General features: G+C 38.8%; 1 protein-coding gene across 1 annotated transcript in view; it reads right to left on the minus strand.

The window, feature by feature from the left end:
- NIPA1 (NIPA magnesium transporter 1) overlaps positions 1-24584 on the minus strand; it is a 60710-nt gene that overhangs the window by 16056 nt on the left and 20070 nt on the right. The window contains exons 2-3 of the mRNA XM_069072938.1: positions 22075-22122; positions 20266-20356 (exon numbers count right to left, since the gene is read on the minus strand). Coding sequence (XP_068929039.1) covers positions 20266-20356; positions 22075-22122 — 139 coding nt within the window. The remainder of the gene's footprint in view (positions 1-20265; positions 20357-22074; positions 22123-24584) is intronic.

Here is a 24584-nt window from a genome sequence, read left to right on the forward strand (position 1 = left end):
AATGAATCTTACTTCGGGTCCTGCTTTGCTTAATGATAAAGAAGAACCCAAATTTCTCTGTAGTATTTCTTAGTTGGTTTTAAGAGACTGAAGGAGAGGGCTGGACCTGTGATTTCACTGAACTCCTGGATGAGAAAGATTTCCCTACTAACGTGGGTCAACACCTTCTCTGTAACACATACCCTTAAAGAGCTGCCCAGAGTCCTGAGAAGTAAATGACTTGTCTAGGGTCACAATGCTAGTATGTGTCAGAGACAGGACTTGATCTCAGGGGTCTTCTTGGCTCTGAGGCCAGATTTTTACCTACTCTACTACACTGTGCCTTTTAAAAGATTTAGTAGTAAAAAATCAGAAAATTTCAGAGAAATGAAAAAACAAATGTAAATATGATATCACAAACCAATTTAAGGTTTCTAGTATAGTGATGGTGGTGATAGTGGGGGCAATAAGAGATTGAGGGCTCACTGATCATTTGAGTTCTATACCATTTCCTCTCTTGTCTACTTGATGAAATTACAGAGAAATATAAGAAGTATATGACATATAATAAGATTTTACGGTCTTAAAGGGAGTATGAATAAGTGTTTACACTCTTTTGCCACTTTAAGGGGCATGAAGAAACTCTTCCATCAATTTGATGGAATTATAGGAGGGTAGTTATTAACCATGGGCAGCTAAGTGGTGCAGTGGATAGTGTACTGGACCTGATGTCAGGAAGACTGTGGGGAGCCCTGCTGTCCCAAAGCAGGGCTGAGAAAGAATTGCTTATCCAAAGGTTGCCTGACGGTGCATAAAAAGATATGGGGCTCCGGGAATGGTGGAAAATAGAGAGCCAATGTTTATTCTTCCAGGTACAAGCTTTATAGAGCCAAAAATCTCCTTCCTAATTGTTTTCCCCTGAGGACATTGCGCACTTCTTTGTTCCCAGGAGGGTGTATATGTCAGGCTTGTCTCAAGGACATAATCTTCATACCTGTGTGTCTGAGCTCTTTCCTGGGGGATGGGGAACTGATCCAGGCTCATTAGCAGGCTCTTTAGTTGAGAGGGCTTATTCAGCCATCAGGGTCAGAGTCCCACTGGCCTGTGGTCCTCTATAATCTTCCTGAGTTCAATCAAATCCAGCCACAGCCATTTACTAGTTGGGTGACCTTGGAAAAGTAATTTAAGCTTGTTTGCCTCAGTTTCCTCATCTATAAAATGAGCTGGAGAAGGAAATGGCAAACCACTCCAGTATCTTTGCCAAGCAAATCCTCAACGAGGTCACAAATGAAAGTCAGGCACAACTGAAATGAATGAACAAAAGGTAAATTATATATGTTGGGGCAGCTAAGCAGTGCAGTGAATAGAGTGCTGGGCCTGAAGTCAGGAAAACTTATCTTCCTGAATTCAAATCCAGCCCCAGATACTTATTAGCTGTGTGGCTCTGGACAAGTCACTCCTGTTTGCCTCAGTTTCCTCATCTGTAAAATGATCTGGAGAAGGAAATGGCAAACCACTCCAGTATCTTTGCCAAGAAAACCCCAAATGGGATCATGAAAAGTCAGATATGGCTAAAAAACTACTGAACACAGCTATTAGCTGGCTGAAGGACCAAGAGACCCATGAGGGTCTTTATGTAGTTCCTCCCTCCCCCCCCCCAGGGGGAGGACTCCCCTGTGTTCAAGTTATTTTGCAGGTCTAAATTTATAAAACGAAAGCTCATGAGCCTCCTCTAATCATTTTACCTTTGATAATCAGCCAGCAAACACGACTCCCTAAAACAAAGGCATACCACGGAAAGTAGGAACAAAACATCATCCCCACAAAAAGAGTCACACTGTCCCACAAATACAACCAGTGTGAGTGTGAAGAATGGTCACACATGTAGAACATGTTAGTAGAGAGCATACATTTATGGAATGCATGGCCAGGCCAACTTATGCCTTGAATGTTGTAGGATGTCTTTTCTTTTCTGCCAGCGTTCTCATGCTCTCCCACACTGGGCACAACACCTTTCCTCAGCACCTTGTTCAGCAGGGCTCCCTGGGCCTGTTCTCCACAGCCCTACTCGATTCTTCAGCTAGAACCCTCAGGCCTGCTCTCTGAGTTCAGTGTCTCCTGCTGGGTGACTTCCTCTTCTAATTGATGCCAGTAATGATGGTTAAGGAGGAAGGAAGGAAGGAAGGAAGGAAGGAAGGAAGGAAGGAAGGAAGGAAGGAAGGAAGGAAGGAAGGAAGGAAGGAAGGAAGGAAGGAAGGAAGGAAGGAAGGAAGGAAGGAAAGAAAAGGAATCTTCTCTGTCTCACTAGACTCCAGAAGAAGGACCAAAGGAAAAGGCCAAGACTGATTCTCTCTTAAGAGATGAGTTTTTCTCACACAGCTGACTTTCTTTTCAACTGAGAAGAGTGGCTCTCCTCTTTCACTATATGTATCTATAGTGAAACTAATAGAGAAGGGTTAATTATGACGTGTCTTAGGAGAACCTAGATGCTGAAGTCATTTTGCAGATCCTTATTTGTTAATAGCTTTCTTATATGATGCTACTTGGAGACCACTGGTAAGTTTCTCATTATATTGCCCACCTACTATGTGCTCGGTACTTTGCTGATAACAACCATCACACGGATGGTGCTTTTGCATTAACAAAGTGTTTCTCACAACAATGTTGTGAAGAAGGTAAACTGAGCACTGTAGGGGGCACGGAGCTCTGTCTTCCAGCACCTAAGCAAAAAGCACAAGATAGTAAAGCATTAAGTCACGGAATGTTAACTGTTAGAGAAAGGGAATGACCGACAGGGGCTGGAACAGCCAGCAAAGGTTTCACTGAAGAGATGGGACTTGAAGGACAGGATGGAGGTGGTAGGCAGAAAGGCTTTCTAGGTATGGGAAATAATGTGAACAAAGCCACCGAGGCAGGAAGCAAGGATGGTGTGTTTATAAGACTTGTGGCCGAGCTGTTTAAATCATGTCTGATTCTTCATGACTCCATTTGGGTTTTCTTGGCAAAGGTTTGTCATTTCCTTATCCAGCTCATTTTACAGATGAAGAAACTGAGGCAAACAGGGTAAAGTGACTTGCCTAGGGTCACCCAGTTAGGAGGTGTCTGAGGCCAGATTTGAACTCAGAAAGATGAGTCCTTTTTATAAGACTAGAGGTTTGCTAGTTTGTTTTTTTCAAACATTTCCCCCTCTATAATCAAATGGTTTGGCTGAACACAAATTTGGCTGAACCAAATTATTAGTCAAATAGTCAAATGATTAGTCAATTAGTCAAAATTATTTTTTCTTTTAATTTTTAATAGTGCTGACATCATAACAGGAAGGGTCTTATGAAGAGTTGGAGAAGCCCTGATGTTATTTGACAAGTAATTTGGAATAAAAAGTTTCTCTAAAAAGACATACATATTCTAACCTGTTCTGTTTTATTACACATACGGCAGGAATTAAATTAATTCTCTATATTCCACAGTAGGGGGAATTAAAGGAAAGTAGTACTGATAACGATTCAAAAAATTTTTTTGGCTTTGGAATTGTCATTTCTCTACTGTTTTGAGATTTCATAATACTTCAAACTAGATAACAAGTCAAGTCAACAAGCATTTATTAAATACCTACTTTATGCCAGGAACTATGATCAGTGATGGGACAAGACAAAACAGGCAAAAACAGTGCCTGCTCTCAAGAAGCTGACATTCTAATGGGAGGACCTCTCAATAACAGAGCCATACTACAAATAGGTCTGGTCGAGAAAAATCTTAGATGTCCAGCTTCTCTGATCCTTCCCTGCTTAGATCTCCCTTTTCCCCATTTTCCAGGATCATCTCTGATGCAAAAGACCAGACTAAGGCAATTTTAACTCCTCTAATATATGCTTGTTTTACACCTCCCCTTCAGAACGATGCTAACTAATCACATGTGTGGGTTCAAGAGGCCTTCTTACTATTTTCTGAGCTAGAGTAAGCATGATCATATTTTTATTATAAAGGACTTAGCTGAGATCAAATGAAAATGTATGTATGTGAAAGTGCTTTGAAATCTACTAAGGGCTATAGAAACAAAAGATATTAAGTAGAAGACAACAATGAAAACGAAACCTTGCATGAAACCAAGATTGGTAAAATCTGCCAAGCTCTAAGTGAAAATAATCCTGTAACTATTTATTAGGATTTCAGTGAACAAATAACTTTTAGGCATAGGAATTCACCATGTAAATAACGTGGCACCAAATCTAGAAACTTAAGAAACACTGCAAACATTCATTTGGAGCTCTGAGAACCACTTTAGAAAGGCTAAGTGAGAAGGGTACATGCCTTTAAAAAAGAAAGAAATATTTCCTCCATTTCCAGAACATTTGAAATAAACTAGTCTGCTAGGAAATATTCAGACTAAAATTTCAATAATAAACAATTACAAAACTGGCAATTGAAGTTTATCTTAATCCAGGTGAAACTTCCCTTTCCAAAGTGATGGTGGTAATGAAAAATGAAGCATCAGGAATAAAGCAACTTTGAAGTTTCTTCTCTCTTTTTTTGGGGAGGGGGAAAGGCAAGGCAATTGGGGTCAAGTGACTTGTCCAAGGTCACACAGCTAGTTAAGTGTCAAGTGTTTGAGGTTAAATTTGAACCCAGGTCCTCCTGACTCCAGGGCGGGTGCTCGATTCACTGCACTACCTAGCTGCCCCGGAAGTTTCTTCCCTTATGTGCTGAATCAGCAGAGATGATAAACAAGAAAAATCTCAGAAAGAAAGTAATATTAATACCCTGTAACGTGTATAAACCATTCAGCTACGAAGTGATTCAGCCACTCTTAGAAAACCGAGACTATGAGAGAAGAGTGGCTAAGTCGTTCACTTTGACCCGGAGATATGATCACTCAGACTATGTCCCTCCGAGAGGCCAGAGAGTTCCCACATCCACCAACATATTCAAAGAAGCACATTTTTGTCAAAGCAAACACCTAGAAACAAGTCGACAAAGTAGGACAGTAAAGAAGCAAAGGGAAGGAGAAAAGGATTTAGATGATTAGGCTTTCCTCCAAAACTAACTCTGATCTTGATGGGATATGTGGGTCTAGAACAGATGGGTCCCTTCTTATTGGAGAGGGAGAGAATACTCTGGACACAGCAGTAGCTCCAACTTTTAGATTTGATACAAGGAAGTAGTGAAAAGCGTTATTGGAAATCAATACTAGTATTTTTTAAAAAGCATCAACACATTTTTCAAGTTGTGTTTTTTTAAAAATAAAGAAGAAATTGCTGATAATGATCACTCAAAACCACATTTATTAGAACAAGTCTCATGTGGCAAAAAAAAATTGGAGCAGTTAGGAGGGTTTGTTTTTTCCCCACTCCCTCAGCTCTTTTTCTAAAAAGAGTGCTTCTATATCTGCTAGACATTTCAGATACATGACAATGCCAAGAAGCACAAATTGTTTTGTTTTACTACAAAATGTTTATGATAGATTCCTGGGTTTAGAGCAAGTAAGGCCCTTAGCGGGCAAGTTTCTGACCATTCCTCACCAACGAGCAAAAACAAAGGTGCTAAAATCTTTAACATTAAGGAACGAATATATTAGATTTATAACATAAACATTTGAATACTAATTCAGCTGTTAAATTTGTAAATACCGTCTAAATGAAGTAACACCACAATTTAAAAGAAAACAATGAAATAAATACGGGAAGCAAAAACTTCGCTGTGATACAGCTGGGGAGACACCACTGTGTTCTGGAAATCTGGGTGGTACAATAGGTAGAGTGCTGGATTTGGAGTGAGGATGACCTGAATTCAAATTCAGTCTTTGGACACTTACTGGCAGTGTGACTCTGGGAAAAATGTTTAACTTCTCTGTGCCTCAGTTTCCTCATCTGAAAAGTAGAGACAATAATAACACTTGCTTCCCAGAGTGGCTGTAAGGATAAAAGGAGGGATCTGTGAAAAATAATTGCCACAATGAACAAGTCTACCAGGATCTGTTTTTTAATGTACAACAAAGGACAAAGCCACTTGAAGCCTTATCTGTAAGTCAGTGAAATAGAAGGAAAATGGAACTGGTCTCGGAAAAAGGAAGCTTATACTTTCCTCCCATCTCTGCCATCAATTATTTTTATGATCTTGATGAATCTTTCCAGCCTCTTTGGGTCTCTGTTTCTTATTCTATGAAAAAGAATGGGTTGGTCTACATATTCTTTAAGATTCCTCTGAGTCCTATGATTCTATAACTTGGAGTTCATTTGTGCTTTTGCTTGTAGCAAAATAAAGCTGAGACAGTCAGCCATATAATTATATGCCAGAAGTAAGCAATTTATACCTATAATGATAGCTATTCTCCATTTCTGCTGGGATTTGTTTTATAAGGTTCATAATAGGGGTTCATAAACTGTGGTCAATGGACCCCCATAGATTTCAGCATTTAAATATTAAACTTCTTTTTTTTCTGAGAAGTGATCCATAGGCTTCAAGAGGGTCCATGAAACAAAAAAAAAGGTAAGAACCCCTGATCTAGAGGGAAGAATTTAATGATGTGGAAAATGTAGTAGCTACTTAAAAGTTAACCAAAATACCCTATAAAGTTACAAGTTTGGATTTTGTGGAATCTCAAGAATTCTTAAAACAAGGTGTTTGATATACATATTAAATACTACTGTGTGTAAGCAAATGAAACTTAAAAAAAATCAAGAATACTGTATCTTAAGATGGCTTTTTTTGGCAAAAGGTTTGATATTTGTTGAAAGTATTAAAGCCAAGATGGAAGAATGATACAAGTCTGTGCAGCCTAGATTCCTTCCACAAAACTCCTCTAAACAGTTCTAGAATATGTGCCAGCCTGAATCCTGATGAAGACATCCAGAAAAAGTCACAATGAGTCATCTGTCCAGCCCAGGTTGGCATAAGGAGTGAGGGCTACAGACACTGAAGACTGGAGTCAGGCCAGGAATATGTCTGCCATAGAACACTCTGGTGTCCAGGGAGGGAGAAGCTGTGCACTTGGCAAGAACCATGCCTGGGATCCACCAGCGCCATACCGGGACTTTGCAACAGGGACAGGTATGAACTCTAAGTTTTGTTGCACATTAACCAGTTTGGGGTCAGGCACACACATGGTAGACTGAGAGAGAGACTTCTGCACCAAGGTGGCAGCCCTGGGTAGGGAGACCCTGAGAGGCAGAATGAGAAAGAAAGAAGTTTAAAATCAAGCTACAGCAAGCAGCAGCATCAAGGTGGCTCTGACCCCAAGAGCAGAACAGGGTCCCATTCCCAGCATCTAGCTCAGCATGCAGAAGAACCAGGGCAGGAATCCCAGGCCAAAAGAGGAGCCTACAATTTCACCACTTAGAACCAGCAGAGCTACTCTTGCTCAGGCCCAAACCCAGGTTAGGAACTTGTAGAGCTCAGACCAAGGAGGAAACAATCAGATTTTAATATGGATCAGGTCACTCTGCGAGCACTTGAAGCTTGAAGATCCTAATATCCTTGAATATCCCTGAGATCCTAAAATAACACAACACAACACAACACAAAAACATAACAACAGGAGCAACCCAGACCTTCCTTCCAGAAGTACAACAGAACCCAGCCCTAACATTAAGTCTAAGGTCAGGAAGAGCCTGGAAGAATGAACAAACAAAAAAAGTCCTCATAAATCATCATAGCGGCACATGACTTCAAGCTAACTGGAAACAAAGTCTCAGAGAAAAACAGAGCCTGAGCAAAAATTCAACTTGGATCCCAGGAAGAAATGCAGCAAGAGTTAAAAACAGAGTTTGAAATGTTTTTTATAAATTAAATGAGTGTGCTTTAGGAGAAAATTAGAAAAGAACTGAGATCTATGAAAGAATTGGAAAGGGAATTAACGGCTTGGCACAAGAGTACAAGACTTTGCCCAAGCAACAAACTTTTAAACATTAGAATGAGCTGACTAGAAACCAACGTTGCCACCAGGCAACATGAAATATTAAAGCAAAGTCAAAAGGCTGAAAAAAAAAGAAGAAAATGTAAGGTATCTTAAAGCAAAAACAATTGACCTGGAAAACGAATCAAGGAGATAAAATTTAAGAATCATTGCACTATCTGAATACCATGACAAAAAAATAAAAAGAGCCTTGACACTTTATTTCAAGAAATCTTTAAAAAGCAAAACAAAACCAAAAACTGCCCAGGTCTCTTGGAAGCAGAGGGCCAACTGGAAACAGAAAAAACCAATTTCCGGAAAGAAACCCCCAAGTGAAAACTCCCAGGAACATGATAGTCAAAATGTAGAACTTCCAGATCAAAGAAAAACACTGCTAGCAGCCAGAAAGACAGACTTCAAATACCAAGGATCCCATGTGATTTAGCAGCCACCAATACAGAGGAGCAGAGACTCTGTAATACAACATTCCAGCAGGCAAAGGATATGATTTCATAGCCAAGAATAACTTACCCAGCAGCACTGAGTAAAATGATGTAGGGAAAATAAACCTATAATGAAGTAAAGGATTTCCAAACATTCCTCATGAAAAGACCAAAGCTGCAGAGAAACTTTGCAGTTCAAACACAGTAGTGAAGAACAACACAAAAAGACAAACATGACTGAACAGTGATACAGGACTAAACAAGAATAAAGTGCTTACGTTCAAATATGGGGAAATGACACATGTGTCCTCTCTCATCCCTATCATTCTCAGGGGTCATAGAGGTAGTCCAATTACACAAGGTTTGGGAGTAGTTCTGTTATGTCTTGGAGTTCTTAAAAGAATGGTGAGGGAATTGGGGGTTGGAGAAGAAGGGAAAGGAAAGTTAGAGAAAATTATCTCATATAATCAGGGTGCACAAGGAGATTTCTATACAAACAAGGAATGGGGTAACACTTAACTCTCAATTCCATCTGAACTGATCAAAGGAGACCATACACATACACATATGCATATACATATGTATGAAGTTGGAAATAGAAATATATTTCACTCAACAGTGAAACAAGGGGGAAAAGGGAAAAAGGAGGAGGGGGAATCTGAAGAAGGGCAAATTAAGGGAGGGATTAATCCTAAGCAAAACAAACTCTAAAGGTGTACAGAAATGTTTATAACTATTTAAAGCAATAAAAAATGGGAATCTGAGGGGGCACCCAGAAATTGGGGGGTGAATGAACAAGTTGTGATTATATAAATGTGATAGAAGACTATTTACTATCTCTCATCAGCAAAATGACCAACCACCATTTCAGAAGACTAATGACGAAACATGCCACCCACCTAATGAGAGTGAGGACTCAGAATACAGAATGGGACAATTTTTTTTTGGTATGGCCAATTTATTTTGATTGAGTAAATATGTTTATATTTGGTTTTGATTTTCTTATGTTCTCGACTAGGGGGAAGAGTGGAGTAGGAGACTATAAAGGGAAATTTTGGCCGATCAAAGCAAATCAAATATATATTTTTTAAAAGTATACTCATTGTTTCTATAAGCCACACGAGAAAATCTGTCACTCTATGGAAGTGTGTATGTATATATATATATATATATACATACATATGTGTGTGTCTATATGTATATATATATATATGCAAAAGGGAAGATTTATCAGTCATAAAGAATTTTTATAAAAGTAATTTTATAAAATTTTTGAATAAAATACCATTTATTGGATAAATGAGTAAAGAATGGAATTAATGAATTTTCACAGTATTTCTGTCTGAAATAGTGACTCCATAAAGCTTGAAGCCAGTGAGTTTTATACAATACTTGGAAGAGTAAAATTTCCAATATGACTGATTAAACATTAATGGTCAACCAAATGAAATTGAAAGTACCTTAATGAGAAATAACAGTGTAATATATATATATATATATATACATATATATATAAATGTGTGTGTGTGAAAACACTTATTAAGTGCTTCCTATGCACCACACACTGGGCTAAGTATATGATAATATATGTACAATAGCTATGATTTCATTGATGCACGTACTTCCTCCACTGAGGCACAACCCTTATGTGATACCTAGTAGATGGTCTTTTAGTCAGTTAGCTAAATGACCAGCTTTATCAAGTCAATTAATTTTGTAATTAATTATTAAGCACCTACTATGTGCTGAGTGAAGCAGCTGGATGGTTCAGTGGATAGAGTACTGTGCCTGAAATCAGGAAGATCTAAGTTCCAATCCAGACTCATGTACTTACTAGTTGTATGATTCTGGGCAAGTCACTTAACCTCTGTTTGCCTTAGAGACAACTAAGTGAATCAGTGGATAGAATGCAGGACCTAGAATCAGGAAGACCTGAGTTCAAATCTGGCCTCAGATACTCACTAACTTGTGACCCTGGGCAAGTCACTTAACCTCTATTTGCCTTAATCCACTACAGAAGGAAATGGCAAACCACTCTAATATCTTTGCCAAGGAAATTCCATAGGAGCACAAAGAGTCAGACAGGACTGAACAACGCAACAACACCACCAACACATCTACCAAGCACTGTGCTAAGTGCTAGGCATACGAAGAAAGGCAAAAAAGAGTCCCTGCTCTCAAGCTGTTCCCAGGAAACATGTAAACAACTATGAACACACAAGATACATACAGGATAGACTGGGGGTAGTCTCCGAGGGAAGGCACCTAGATTAAAGACTGGGATAGGCTTCTTGCAGAAGATGGGTTTAACAGAGACTTGAAGGAAGCCAGAGAAGCCAAAAGGCAGAGACTAGAAGGAAGATGTTTCAGGCAGGGGATGTTCAGTGTCTTAAGAAGGGAGCAGCAAGGAACCCAGCGTTACTGGATTGCAGGATATATAGAGGGAGGCAAGGTGTAAGAAGACTAGAAAAGTAGGAAGGCGCCACATTAGGAAGGACTTTAAAAGCCAAAGGAAGGATTTTATATTTGATTCTGGAACCAACACTGGAGTTTACTGAACAGGAGGTGATATCAAGCCTGTGTTTTAGGAAGATCATTTTGAAGTTGCTGTAGCCAAAATATCATCGCACTGCAGCCAAACTGGTGACGAGCCTTTCCAAACTTAGTTAGGCTGACCTTCCAACAGAGGACACTCAGTTCTTCACCAGACCTCTCCACTTGGGCAGGAACTGCCAGAACTTATGATTCATTAGCATAGACTTTGAGAACCTAAAGCTTTTGTGACCAAGTGAACAATCTGACCAAGGAGAACAAACACTGGAGTGTGGCTGGCACTTAAGACTTTTAAAAGAAGGGAAGTGGCAGAAGATAAGCGTAGGAAGGCAGGTTGCCAAACAGAGGGAGGCTTTTAATAAGCCTAAAGAGTTCAAACATTTAATAAGCAATGGGGAAGTAGCGGCTATTCACCTAGGTGATACAATGGGTAGAGCCCTGGAGTCAGGAAGACCTGAGTTCAAATCTGGCTTTAGAGTCTTACTTAGTTGTGCATCCCTGGGGAAGTCATTTAACCTTTTGTCTGCCTCAGTTTCCTCATCTGTAAAGTAGACATAATAACGTCTCCTTTCCAGGGTTGTAAGAATAAAATGAAATAATAGTTTTGCAAACCTTAAAGTGCTATATAACTGCCCACTGTTGTTGTTGATGATGATGATGATCAGAGCTTTGCTTTAGGAAAATTAATCTAGCAGCAGAATGTACAATGAATTAGAAGGCAGAGAGATCAGCTTAGAAACAATTATAATAGTCCATAAGGAAAGTAAAGGGGCTAAAACTAAAGTGGTACCAGTACTACTTTAGGTAGGGAGAAAAGGACAGATTAAAACAGTGGTCCACAAACTCTAGTCCAGGGGCCAAATTTGACCCACCGCCTGGTTTTATGTACTAAGAATTGTCTTCACACTTATAAATAAAGTTCTATTTTATTTTAAAATGTAAATAACATTTTTAGCTCACAAGATATAAAAAAAACCTGCCCTCCCTGGAACACATACACAATATCACACTGAACCGATCCAACCATTCTGGAGAGCAATCTGGAACTATGCCCAAAGGCCTATAAAAATGTGCATATCCTTTGACCCAGCAATACCACTTCTAGGGCTGTATCCCTGTGAGATCATAAAAAAGGGAAAAGGACCTATATGTACAAAAATATTTATAGCAGCTCTTTTTGTGATGGCCAGGAACTAGAAATTGAGGAGATGCCCATCAACTGGGGAATGGCTGAACAAGCTGTGGTATATGAATGTAATGGAATACTACTGCACTTTAAGAAATGATGAACAGGCTGATTTCAAAAAAACCTGGAAAGATTTATATGAACTGATGCTGAGTGAAGTGAGCAGAACCAGGAGAACATTGTACACAGTAACCACAACACTCTGCAATGAGCAAATGATTGACTTAGCTCTTCTCATCAATACAATGATCCAAGACAACTCCAAAAGACTCATGATGAAAAATGCTTTTCACATCCAGAGAAAGAACTATAGAGTCTGAATGCAGATCAAACCATACTGTTTTTGGAAGAGTGGAGCCAAGATGGCAGAGTAGAAACAGGAACTGGGCTATAGCTCTAACCACCTCCAATACCTGTAAAATATGACTCTAAAAAAATTTTAAAGCTACAGAACCCACAGAGTGACAGAGGGAAACAAATCTACAGCTGAAGGCAGCCTGGCAGGTCGACAGAAAGGGTCTATCGCATCAGACTGGGAGTTGAGCGCGGTCCCATGTGAGCCTCATGGTTCCGGCCCTGGGGTGGCCCCAACCAGTGGCACAAGATGGCCAGAGTAGACTTCAGGAGAGTGAATCACCAGCAGCTGTGGTGGTTTCTCAACCCATAAACACCAAAGAAACAGTTAAAGGTCAGTGGGGAACTCTCTTGGAATTGGGTGACTGAAGAATGTGGTCCAGCCCTTGCCCCCAGGGTAGAGGCATGGCAGCTGCAGCTGCTGCTGTGTGGCTGCATCCAGAGCTCCTGGCCTGCAGATCACAGGGGGACCAAGCAACCATTTGGAGGGTAATCACTCTTGCTTTGACCTGCTTGGATCTGGATCACGGTCTTGGGTGGTGGTCCTGGGGTGTGTTGCAGTGTGTCAGAGCTTGGGGTGTCTCTAGAGAGGGAGCCCTCCTCAAACCTCTGATAACATTTGCAAAAACCCCAGAAATTTGGAATATAGCTTGCTCCACTCTGGAAGCAGTTTTACTGTGGCAAAGAGCTCAAAAGTCAAGTAATTGGCTGGCAAGATGAACAAGCAGAGGAAGCACAATCAGATGACAGAATCCTTTTTTGGAGACAAAAAGGATCAAAACATGGAGCCAGAAGTCAATGAAGTCAAAACTCCTGCATAGAAAGCATCCAAGAAAAATATGAATTGGTTACAGGCCATGGAGAAGCTCAAGAAGGATTTTGAAAATCAAGTAAGAGAAGAGGAGGAAAAATTGGGAAATGAAATGAGAATGATGCAAGAAAATCATGAAAAATGAGTCAACAGCCTCCTAAATTAGACGCAAAATATACTGAAGAAAATTACACCTTAAAAATAGACTAACTCAAATGGCAAAAGAGGCCTAAAAAGCCAATGAGGAGAAGAATGCCTTAAAAAGTCAAACTGCCCAGATGGAAAAGTCATTTCAAAAACTCACTAAAGAGAATAATTTCTTCAAAATTGGATTGGGGCAAATGAAAGCTTATGACTTTATGAGAAATCAAGATGCTATAAAACAGATCCAAATAAATAAAAAAAAATAGAAGGCAATGTTAAATATCTCACTAGAAAAACCACTGACCTGGAAAATAGATCCAGGAGAGATAATTTAAAAATTATTGGACTACCTGACAGCCATATCAAAAAAAGAGCCTAGAAATCATCCTTCAAGAAATTCTCAAGGAAAATTCCCTGATATTTTAGAACCAGAGGGCAAAATAGAAATTGAAAAAATTCACCGATCACCTCTTGAAAAAGATCCCCAAAAGAAAACTCCTAGGAATATTATAGCCAAATTCCAGAATTCCCAGGTCAAGGAGGAAATACTGCAAGCAGTAAGCAAGAAACAATTTGAGTATTGTGGAAACACAATCAGGATAACACAAGATCTAGCAGCTTCTACACTAAAGGATAGAAGAGCTTGGAATATTATATTCTGGAGGTCAAAGGAGCTAGGACTAAAACTAAGAATCACATACCCAGCAAAACTGAGTATAATGCTACAGGGGAAAATATGGTCATTCAGTGAAATAGAGGATTTTCAAGCATTCTTGATGAAAAAAAAAAAGAGCTGAACAGAAAATTTGACTTTCAGATACAAGAAACAAGAGAAGCTTGAGAAGGTAAACAGGAAAAAGAAATCATAAGGAACTTATTTAAGTTGAACTATTTACATTCCTACATGGAAAAATGATTGTTGTAACTCATGAGACTTTTCTCAGTATGAGGATAGTTGAAAGGAATATATATGTATACATGTATACATAGATATATATGCATGCATATATGTATATATACATATATGTATGTATAGGAGGGTATAGATGTGTGTATAGAAGCCTGTGTGAGTGTGGGCATATGTGTGTACATATATACATAGACAGAGGGCACAGGATCAGTTGAATAGGAAGGGCTGATATCTAAAAAATAAAATTAAGAGGTGAGAGAGGAATATAATGGCAGGAGAAAAGGAGAGATAGAATAGGGTAAATTTTCTCATACAAAAGAGGCAAGAGAAAACTTTTATAATGGAGGGAAAGAGCAGGGAGGTGAAAGGGAACGGGCAACTTTACTCTCATTGAATTTGGCTTAAGGAGGGAATAACATACATATTAAATTGGGTATCTTGCCCTACAGGAAAGTGGGGGGGAAGGTGATAAGAAGGGGGATGATGGAGGGGAGGGCAAGTTGGGGGAAGAGGGTAATTAGAAGCACATATGTTTGAAAAGGTAGAGAATAGAATGGGTGGGTGGTGGGATAGGATAGAGGGAAATGTGGTTAGTCTTTCTCAGTATAACTACTATGGAAATGTTTTGTGTAGCTACACATATACAACCTATATTGAATTGCTCATCTTCCCAGTGGGGGTGGGTGTCCAGGGAAGAAGGGATAGAATCTGGAAATCAAAGTTTTAAAAACAATGTTAAAAAAGAAAAAAAAGCATACTATGTTCACTTTTTTTTGTGGTTTCTCCCTTTTGTTCTGTTTCTTCTTTCACAACATGATTAATGTGGAAACATGTTTAATATGAGTACACATGTGTAACCTACATCAGATTGCTTGCCATCTTGGGGAAGGGAGAGGAGGGAAGAGAAAATTTTGGAACTCAAAATGTTATAAAGAATGAATGTTGAAAACTAATAAAAAAAGAACAATGTCATACCAACAGAAATAGGATTTATTGATTTGGATGTTTTGTTGTTCATCTAAAGCCCCCATTTGGGGTTTTCTTGTCAAAGACAGTGGGATGGTTTGCCATTTCCTTCTCCAGATGATTTTACAGATGAGGAAACTGAGGCAAAGAGGGTTAAATGACTTGCCCAGGCTCACACAGCCAATAAGAGTCTGAGGCCATCTTTGAATTCAGGACAATGAGAGTCTTCCTGACTCCAGGCCCAGCAGTCTATCCACTGCACCACTTAGATGACTTGGATAAGAGAGAGTTTTTGGTTTTGGTTTTTTTTTGGCCAGATGACTATAGAATGATATTCCTAAAGCAGAGGTCACTTCTCTTGCTCCATAAATGACAATGGCTCCCTATTAATTCTAAGATCAAGTACAACCTCTTTGGTTTGGCAAAGAAATCCTCTCTCAATCTGGCTCCAATCTACTTTTATTCATCTTCTCTACAGTCTGGCTAAACTGGCCTTCTTGCTGTTCCTCACGCAATTCCAGCTCCTCTCTCCATACCTTTGTCCAAGCTGTTCCCCATACTTGGAGTGTATTGCCTTCTCACTTCTACCTCTTGAAATCCCTCATTTCCTTCTAAATCCAGCTCATTCACCATCTTCTGATGCTTTTCTGATCCCTCTAAGCTGCTCATATTTCCCCAGATTAATCACCTTGAATTTATGTCCCTGTCTCCCTTAATACAATTTAAGTTCCTTGAAGGTAGGGGTCGTTTCATTTTTGACTTTTTTTGCCTTGGTATACTTAGTACAGCCATGTAGCACATAGTAGGCACTTAATAAATATTTGCTGATTAATTGATGGTTGTCTTCATGGCAAAGAAAGGGAAGTCAGAAAGAAGCATGGGTTGATAAGAAAGATGAAGAATTTGGTTTTTGGACATACTGAGTATGAAGCCTTCCATGAAGTCATATTTGGATACCATGTTCTTGTGTGGAAGTAGCACTGGGTTCTCAAAGGCAGCAGCAATGGAACACGAACTTAGGTGGGTTCTACCCTGCTGCAAAGGCTTTCAATGCAGTCCTGGCAAAAGACCATGTCTGCACCCTAGCCAAGTACAGAGAAGTGGAACAATAGTAGGTTGGTGATTACTTGGCTGTGGCAAATAGTGAAACAAAGAAAAAAATGACTCCGGTTCCTGTTCAATCCCCTTCTCCTTCTGCAGTGGCAATGGTCAAGAGGTAGAGAAGGGAACAAGTAGCAAGCAGTCCTCTTTGGAAGTCTCATCTGTTGATATCATATGACTGTGAGGTGTAGAATACTAGAGTCTTCAAAGAATTAAAGTCAAGTCATCCAAAGAGCAGTGGAGAGGCACATGGTGGATAGAAGCAGGCTACAACATCTTACTAATGGAAAAATGCACAGAAGTAGCCACAGAAAGCCACAGAAATGATTTTAACTATATGCAGGTCAACCACATGGCAAGAGTAAGGGATAACTAAGGAAGAGATGGCATGCTTCAATCACATCCACTCCATGTCAAAAGCATTCCAGGAAGATCTCCAGTACAATGGGTGGATCCCCATGAAGGATCTGCAAGAATATAAAGGCAAGAATCATATAGGATTGATGGACAGCAGGCTTTATTGCTGGAGCAGGTACATAATCATCAAGATCATTGATCCATTGCAGAACTGAAAATTTTGAAAAGCTGGAAGTATATTCAGGTAGAAATATCCAGGAGATAAAACTATGAGTCAGGAGCTCAAGAGGGTTTAAGTCAAAAAGTCAAAAGTCATCTGAAATGATACAGGTAAAATAACTGAGGGAAAGAACATCAAGAAAAAAAGCATTCAGAAGTCGAGACTATGAAAAAATACCAACTTTTGGAGAGGAAGGAGAACACGATAGGGGGAGGAACCAGTAAATTAGACAGAAGCGCCAACCAGACAGGCGGGAGAACTAGGAGAGGGAAACGTCATGGAAGACAAGGGAGAAGAGCGATTCACATTGTTAAATACAGCAGAAAAGACAAAAAGATGACAGACTAAGAAAAAAGTCATGGGCTTTGAAGATTAGGAGATCGATAGTGACAGCTAAGAATAATTTTGGCACAAAGTTGGTAGGTACAGAAAATTACAGATGGGTTAAAGTGTGAGCGGATGTTGAACAAAAGGAGGCAGTAGGTGCGGTCTACCGTAAGTTTGGCATGGAAGGTAAAGAAAAAAATGGAGCCTAAAAAGGTAAGATGGTTTGGGGAAAGCTTTTTTTAGGGCAAAGATTCCTTTAAATATTTTTTGAGAGATGTAATGCGTATTAATAGGATGCGGCATATTAATTAATGATACCTTACATGCAAAAGGTGATATAAGAGATCATCCAGGAAATGCCCAGAAAACAGGTGAACCTGTTATATAACTCCAGAAAAGGTGCTTTTCTCATACTCTGGAAATAAAAATAATTCCTACATCAGAGGTTGCTAATGTTTTTTTGTGTATCACAGACACTTTTGGTAGTCTGGTGATGATTACTAAATAATGGTTTCTGAAGAGGCAGAGGAACTAGAGACCAAATTGCCAACATTTGCTGGAATATGGCCAAAGCAAGAGAGTTGACTTCGTTGACTACACTAAAGCTTTTGACTGTGAGGATAACAACAAAATGTGGCAAGCCCTTAAAGAGACGGGAGTACCAGATCATCTTACTTGTCTCCTGAGAAACCTGTATGCAGGTCAAGAAACAAATTAGAGCTGACCATAAAACAGCTGATTGGTTTAAGATTGGGAAAGGAGTGCAACAAGACTATATATGCAGAGCACATTGTGTGAAATGTCAGGCTGGATGAATCAAAAGCCAGAATTAAGGTTTCTAGAAAAAAAACATCAAAAATCTCAGATATGCAGATGATACCGCTCTGATGGCAATAAGTGAAGAAGAGGAGAAGTGTCTTGATGTAGATGAAAGAGGAGAATGTACAAGTTGACTTAAAGCTTAACATTAAAAAAAATACTACAGTCATGGCAACTTGTCCCATCACTTCCTGACAATAGAGAGAGAAGAAATGGAAGAAGTATCATATTTTACATTCTTGGGTTCAAAGATCACTTCAGATGGCAGATACAGCCATGGAATTAAAAAATACTTGCTCCTTGGAAGGAAAGTTATGGCAAATCTGGACACTGAAAAACAGAGCCATTACCTTGCCGATAGAAGTCCATACAGTCAAAGCTATGGTTTATTTCTGTAGTAATGTATGACTGTGTGAGTTAAACTATAAGGAAAGCTGAGATAGTGGAGGATAGAAGGGCCCAGTGTGTCCGCGGGGTCACAAAGAGTCGGACATGACTGAATGACTGAATAACTAAATTATGTTTTTTGTTTTTTGGCTTTTTTTTTAGAGGGGAGGAGGCAGGGCAATTGGGGTTGAGTGACTTGCCCAAGGTCACATGGCTTAGTAAATGTCTGAGGCCAGATTTGAACTCAGGTCCTCCTGACTCCAGGGCTGGTGCTCTATTTACTGTGCCACCTAACTGTACCTAAATGATGTTTTTAAATGTATAATATCAAATAGGATTACAAAGGAAACCAAGTGTGCTGAAATACACTTATCAAAATATTAAATGAAACAAATTCATGGACTCCAGGTTAAGATCTCCTAACCTAGATGAAGGCTTCCACTGGATAGATATTTTCAGGAGGATTTATTGAAGAATACAAGGGTTGCACAGCATGAGAAGGTGTGGATGTGTGGCAATCTGTATTATAGGAGGGAGTATTCAAACTGATGAGATCAGAGACCCAGTAAAGGACTGAACCCTAGAGAGAAGTCAAGGAGCTAGTAGAAAAGGACAAATGGAAGATACAGAAGGAAAGGGGGTATATTTGATGAAGGAAGGTCATAGAGAAATCAGAAGTGTTGTTTATTCTATGTATAGTTATTTATTGGGATCTAAAGACTTTTTTTCCAAGTGGAATATCTCTTCCATTACAATTGAAATCAGAGAGAAAATGTGATTAAACACACTTTTGGTTAATAAAACTGTTAGCAAAGTATAAAAAGCAGAAGTGACATCAGAGAGGTAATAGCCTAACTAAATATGCAGAATACATATTTTTGGATAGAGCTAATGTGGGAATTTGTTTTGTTTAAATATTTATATTGTCACAAGGCTTTTGTTCCACCATCCCTAGTTTTTTCCAGGGTGGGGAGAGGGAGAGATTGGAGTGAAAATAAATGCTTATTAACTTTAAAATTAACTCTTAAAAGTTGAATCATATTGAATTCTAGACACTATATATTTGTGAATTTTATATCTATGCCCCATGTAGACAGGATGTAACTATATGCATATAAAGCACTAGATTCCAATTCAATTTCAAACATTTTGAAATTATGGAATGTCTGTACTCTTTGTTCAAGGTGACAGTGAGGACACAAAAATTAAATATGCCCACTATGCCTATACTTTCAAAAGGATTCTGGAATTTTTTATTTAATAATTTAGTTCAAAAGCCACTGATTCAATGGATTTTAAACTTAGATTTTTCTCTCTATTCTCCTCTAGACAAATAGGATATAAGTATTTAACAAAGAATTTATTTTGCAATTAAACTAGGCAGTGAATGTTCCATGCAAATAATTGCTATAGTTCTTTTTTTAATTATAGAATTTAGTTTAATTGGATTCATAATTAACTTTAGAATACTTGTCAAGAAGTCAGAAAAGAGTTGCTAGTTCTTTTGGAAAAGTACCAGGTTTAAAGAGTGGTAAAACAAAACCTATTATTCATTGATACCATAACTGGAAATTATAGGTGTCCATAATTAAGTCACATTAACACATTCTGAAATATGTCAAAGCAAATTTCTGGAAGAAAAGTTATCTAAAAGCAGGATTAAATTAAATGTGAGAAATTCTGGCTTAGAGTAGAAAAAAACAGAGATATATAAGTTACTGTTTTTATTCTTTTAATTGAAAAACTCTAAGTTTAAAGCAAAAACCTATTCATAGCCTACCAGTCCATGAAATATTACAATGCAAAATTCCAATGCTCACCCAAACGGAACACCGAGGGCACCAAGCGGGGTGACCAGCACAGTAGGGACTGCCGTATAAGCCAAGAAATTTCCAATCTGACCAAGAGCCACTGTTAAGAGAATCACAAAAATACGTCTTGTAATCATTACGTTAAGATATTCTTCAGCATAAAAAATTAATATTCGGACCCAAAGTGAAGGCATAGTGATAGAAACTAAACTTTTTTTTAGCTATTAATTTGAAAAAACTACTATGTACATACTACAAAGTACCCTGCCCCCAAACTCTGGAGAATTAGCAAACCATTAAAATGATTAAAGCTATTTTAGTTTTGTGACTAATATTAGAGCAATACGGCATTGAAATAACTAGTTTAAGGGGCGGCCAGGTAGCACAGCGAGTAAGAGCACCGGCTCCAGTGTTGGGATGACCTGGGGATCAAATCCAGGCTCAGACACTTAGCACCCACCCAGAAACAGCTGGCCGTGTAACCTTGAGCAAGTTACTTAACCCCAATTGCTTAGGGGCGGCCAGGTGGCTCAGCGAGTAAGAGCACCGGCTCCAGTGTCGGGATGACCTGGATCAAATCTGGGCTCAGATACTCAGCACCACAGCCAGAAATAACTGGCCGTGTAACCTTGAGCAAGTTACTTAATCCCAATTGCTTAAAAAAAAAAAGGAAATAACTAGTTTTCAGTCACCTAATAGCACTGGCAATCCAAATAAAAACCAAGTATGAGTTGCATTAGGATACAGGAAATGAATCTTATGGAGCCTCTGCCTTAAACTTATATAATTAGGGGAGATGCCAGATAATATTATATGTATTCCTTAGGTCCATGAGATAGATCTTTAAACCAATGCTCTCTAAATGTCTTAAAAATATTCATAAAGAAAGACTCTCAGGTTTGGAGCCCAAGTTGTTGTTGATACCATATATATTTCAATGCTCATTGAAAATTTATTATAATCCTTAAAGGAGAGAATTTCAATAAAAAAGACATTTCACATTTCTTACAATAAAAAAATCACTTTAAAAATAAACCTCATAAAATCTGTTCAGTTTCTAACATGACTTTCCACTGAGGTATTTAAGGCACAGAATCAAAATTCTCATTTACCTATACAAGTTGTCATATAAATTACTGTACAGTATTTGTTTATTTAAATTTTTTTTGCTTTTTTGGAGGGCAATTGGGGGTAAGTGACTTGCCCAAGGTCACACGGCTAGTTTTTTCTGTTAAGTGTCTGAGACTGGATCTGAACCCAGGTCCTCCTGACTCCAGGGCCAGTGCTCTACTCACTGAGCCACCTAGCCGCCCCTGCAGTATTTATTTTGATGAACAAAAGTGAGTATTTCAATATATGAAATTCCACTTAATTCATGTGGTACCTACATGTTTCCTTGGTAATTTGAAAAAATAGGATATTTAGGATATAAGTGTCCTGAAACTCCGGGCACATCTTGTGCATTGGGAAAAGCTGACTCTGAGACAAGTTTTGAGGTCAAAGAAAAAGATAACGGAATAATGTTTTCCCCTATTCCTTCCTCCCCATTCCCCCCACTAGTTCACTCCATCTGTCCCCACTCTCCACTTCCCTGTCCTTTTTACCCTTACTTATCCCATTCAAAAAAGAAAAAAAAAGGGAAGAGAAAAGAGGAAATGAGCTCCGGAAGGTACTCTAGGTACCCAGAGGGAGTGGAATGAAATTAAAGCCACCCAGAAAGAACCACTATGTCATTTCCGCAGGCCCCTAACTATGCTTGGAATGAACGATTGGTTTAAAAAAGAAAAAAGAAAAAAAGTCATTTGAAGACATACTTACTTGCAATCGTGCCAGACCACCAAACTATGTCTGTTAAATAAGAAGTTCCTGTGAAAGATCAAGAGAAGAAAATATAGTAACAGATGTATGTCTGTAAAGTGAACACAAGAGCATTTTTATGTAATGAGAAAAAAGCAAGAAGTTCTTAATCACAAAGTTGTGTTGGAAGGGATCTCAGAGGTCATTAAGTTCAACCCTGTACCTGAACAGGCACCTCTCCTTTACTGTAACCTCTCTCTCTCTCTCACACACACACACACACACACACACACGTGTGTATATATATATATATATGTGTATATATATACACATACACACTATGTGTCCTATATACTATATAAAATATGCTATGTAGATGATATATACTATATGGTCTATATACTACATATAAGCTATATAGTATATATACTATATACATTATAAACTATATATAAATTATCTCTATTTTTCTCTCTATATACATATACTATCTATATAACATAGATACTATGTTCTATGTAGTATAAAATGTGCTATATAGATCATGTAAACACTATATACTATTTATAGATTTTTCTATATATAGATAGTATCTATCTATATATATATGATATATAGATTTTATTCCTCTCTACATATATGTACACATATATGAAACTACTGATGTGTATCTGAAAAATTGATCTAACCATTAAAATGATTTAAAATGTTTTAAGTTTTGTATTGAATAGTAAAGCATACACACATGTATAAAATACATACACACACTCAACCCTTCTCCCATCCCGCATGTTTGCCAATGATACCATCATCTCAGACAACCAGGCTTGAAATCTTGAAATCACTGATTCTTCCTTCTTCCTCATATAGAATCAGTTGCCACAGCCTGTCAATTATACATGGCTAATTTTTTTATCTACTGCATTCTTTCTACTCTTATTTAGGCCCTCATCCTACCTCTTGCCTAGATTATTGCAACTTCTTAACTCTTCTCCTTGTTTTCAGTCTCTCCCCTCGATTCAATTTAAAAATTATTTATTAAGCACTATGTATAAGGCACTAGTGCTAGATACTGAAGATATAAAGGCAAAAATGAAAAAAATTGTGATCTCAAAAAGCTCATCTCCAGTGGGCGGTCAGGTGGCACAGTGAATAGAGCACTGGTGATAGAGTGAAGAGGACCTGAGTCCAAATCTGGCCTCAGACACTTAACAGTTACTAGTCGTGTGACCTTGGGCAAGTCATTTAACCCCAATTGCCCTGCCTTTCCCCCTCCAAAAAAAAGCTTATCTTCAACATGTACACAAGTAAAGAAATACAAAGTACATGCAAGACAGGGAGAGGGAGAGAATTCATAACTGGGGGAGATGTCAGAAAAGGCTTCTTGGGGGAGGTAGCACCTGAGATATTCTTGGTGGTTGTTTTTGTTTTCCAGTAATCAAGCATTTATTTGCTTTTCCTTCCTACTCCCCCCATCCATGAAAAAAAAAGAGAAACAAAACCCTTCTAACAAATATCCATAGTCAAACAAAACGATTCCTAGAGCGGCCACGTCCAGAAATGCGTCTCATTCTTCATATCGATTCCTTCAGCTCTCTGTCAGGAGGTGGGGGCAACATTCTTTCTCGTTATTGCACTGATCCAAGTTCCAAATTGTGCACTTTTGCAATGTTATGGCTTGTGTAAAAATTGCTCTCCTGGTTCTGGTGAGCTATATATACTTTCAATGCAAGTAGGGATTCTAGGAAGTAGGTAAGATCCTGGAGGGCAGGGTTTTGTCTTTTTTGTTTGTTTTTTTTTTTGTCTTTGTATCCCCGCAACTTAGCACTGTGCTTCAAATATAATAAGAATTTAATTTCTTGTGAACTGATTGTTAGATAGTGATGGACTGCAGTAGATTTCTAGGAAGAGGTGAAAAAAATTAGAGTGGCAGCTAAGGGATCAAGGAAAGGCTCCATGAAGAAGTTGACTAGAGCTCAGTAAAATGGGAAACCAGAGATTCCAACCGGGGAGATGAGGCTTGGGGCACAGCAAATGGGAAGTCAAAGAGAGGGAGGATGGAGCACCGCCCCAAAAGTAGAGTATTCTGGTAGACTGGGCAGAGTTTAAGAAAAGGGGTAAGTTGTAGGAAGTTTGTAATGGTAGGAAAGGCTCAAGTTGGGGAGAGCTTTAAATGACAAACTCAAGTTATGTTTGATCCCCGAGCCCCACCCCCACCCCAAGTCAGTGAAATAGAAGCCGGTAGATGCAGGTCCAAACAACCCATGTGAACCAGCTGCATTACTGCCTTCTGTAATGGGAATGCAAATTTGGAAGATCTTCCCTGCCCCTAGGCTAAAGTGCACCTGAAGCCTGGGGTGGGAGGCTTGTTTTTCAGTAGATACTTTTTGATTGGCCAGTGGGTCCAAAAGGTTGTTACATTCTCTGAGCCAGGAGAAGGCTATATAAGCCCTGATGTGTAGCTTTGTTTTGGGGGCTCACTTTGAGAAGTGTTCTGTGATTTGATCTGTATTCTGGGAAGCCGTTGTCCA

This window comes from Petaurus breviceps, unplaced genomic scaffold (genome assembly GCF_028583685.1).
Source record: "Petaurus breviceps papuanus isolate PSGF00001 unplaced genomic scaffold, PetGlider_PUasm1.0 90849, whole genome shotgun sequence".
In the NCBI taxonomy this organism is placed as follows: Eukaryota; Metazoa; Chordata; class Mammalia; order Diprotodontia; family Petauridae; genus Petaurus; species Petaurus breviceps.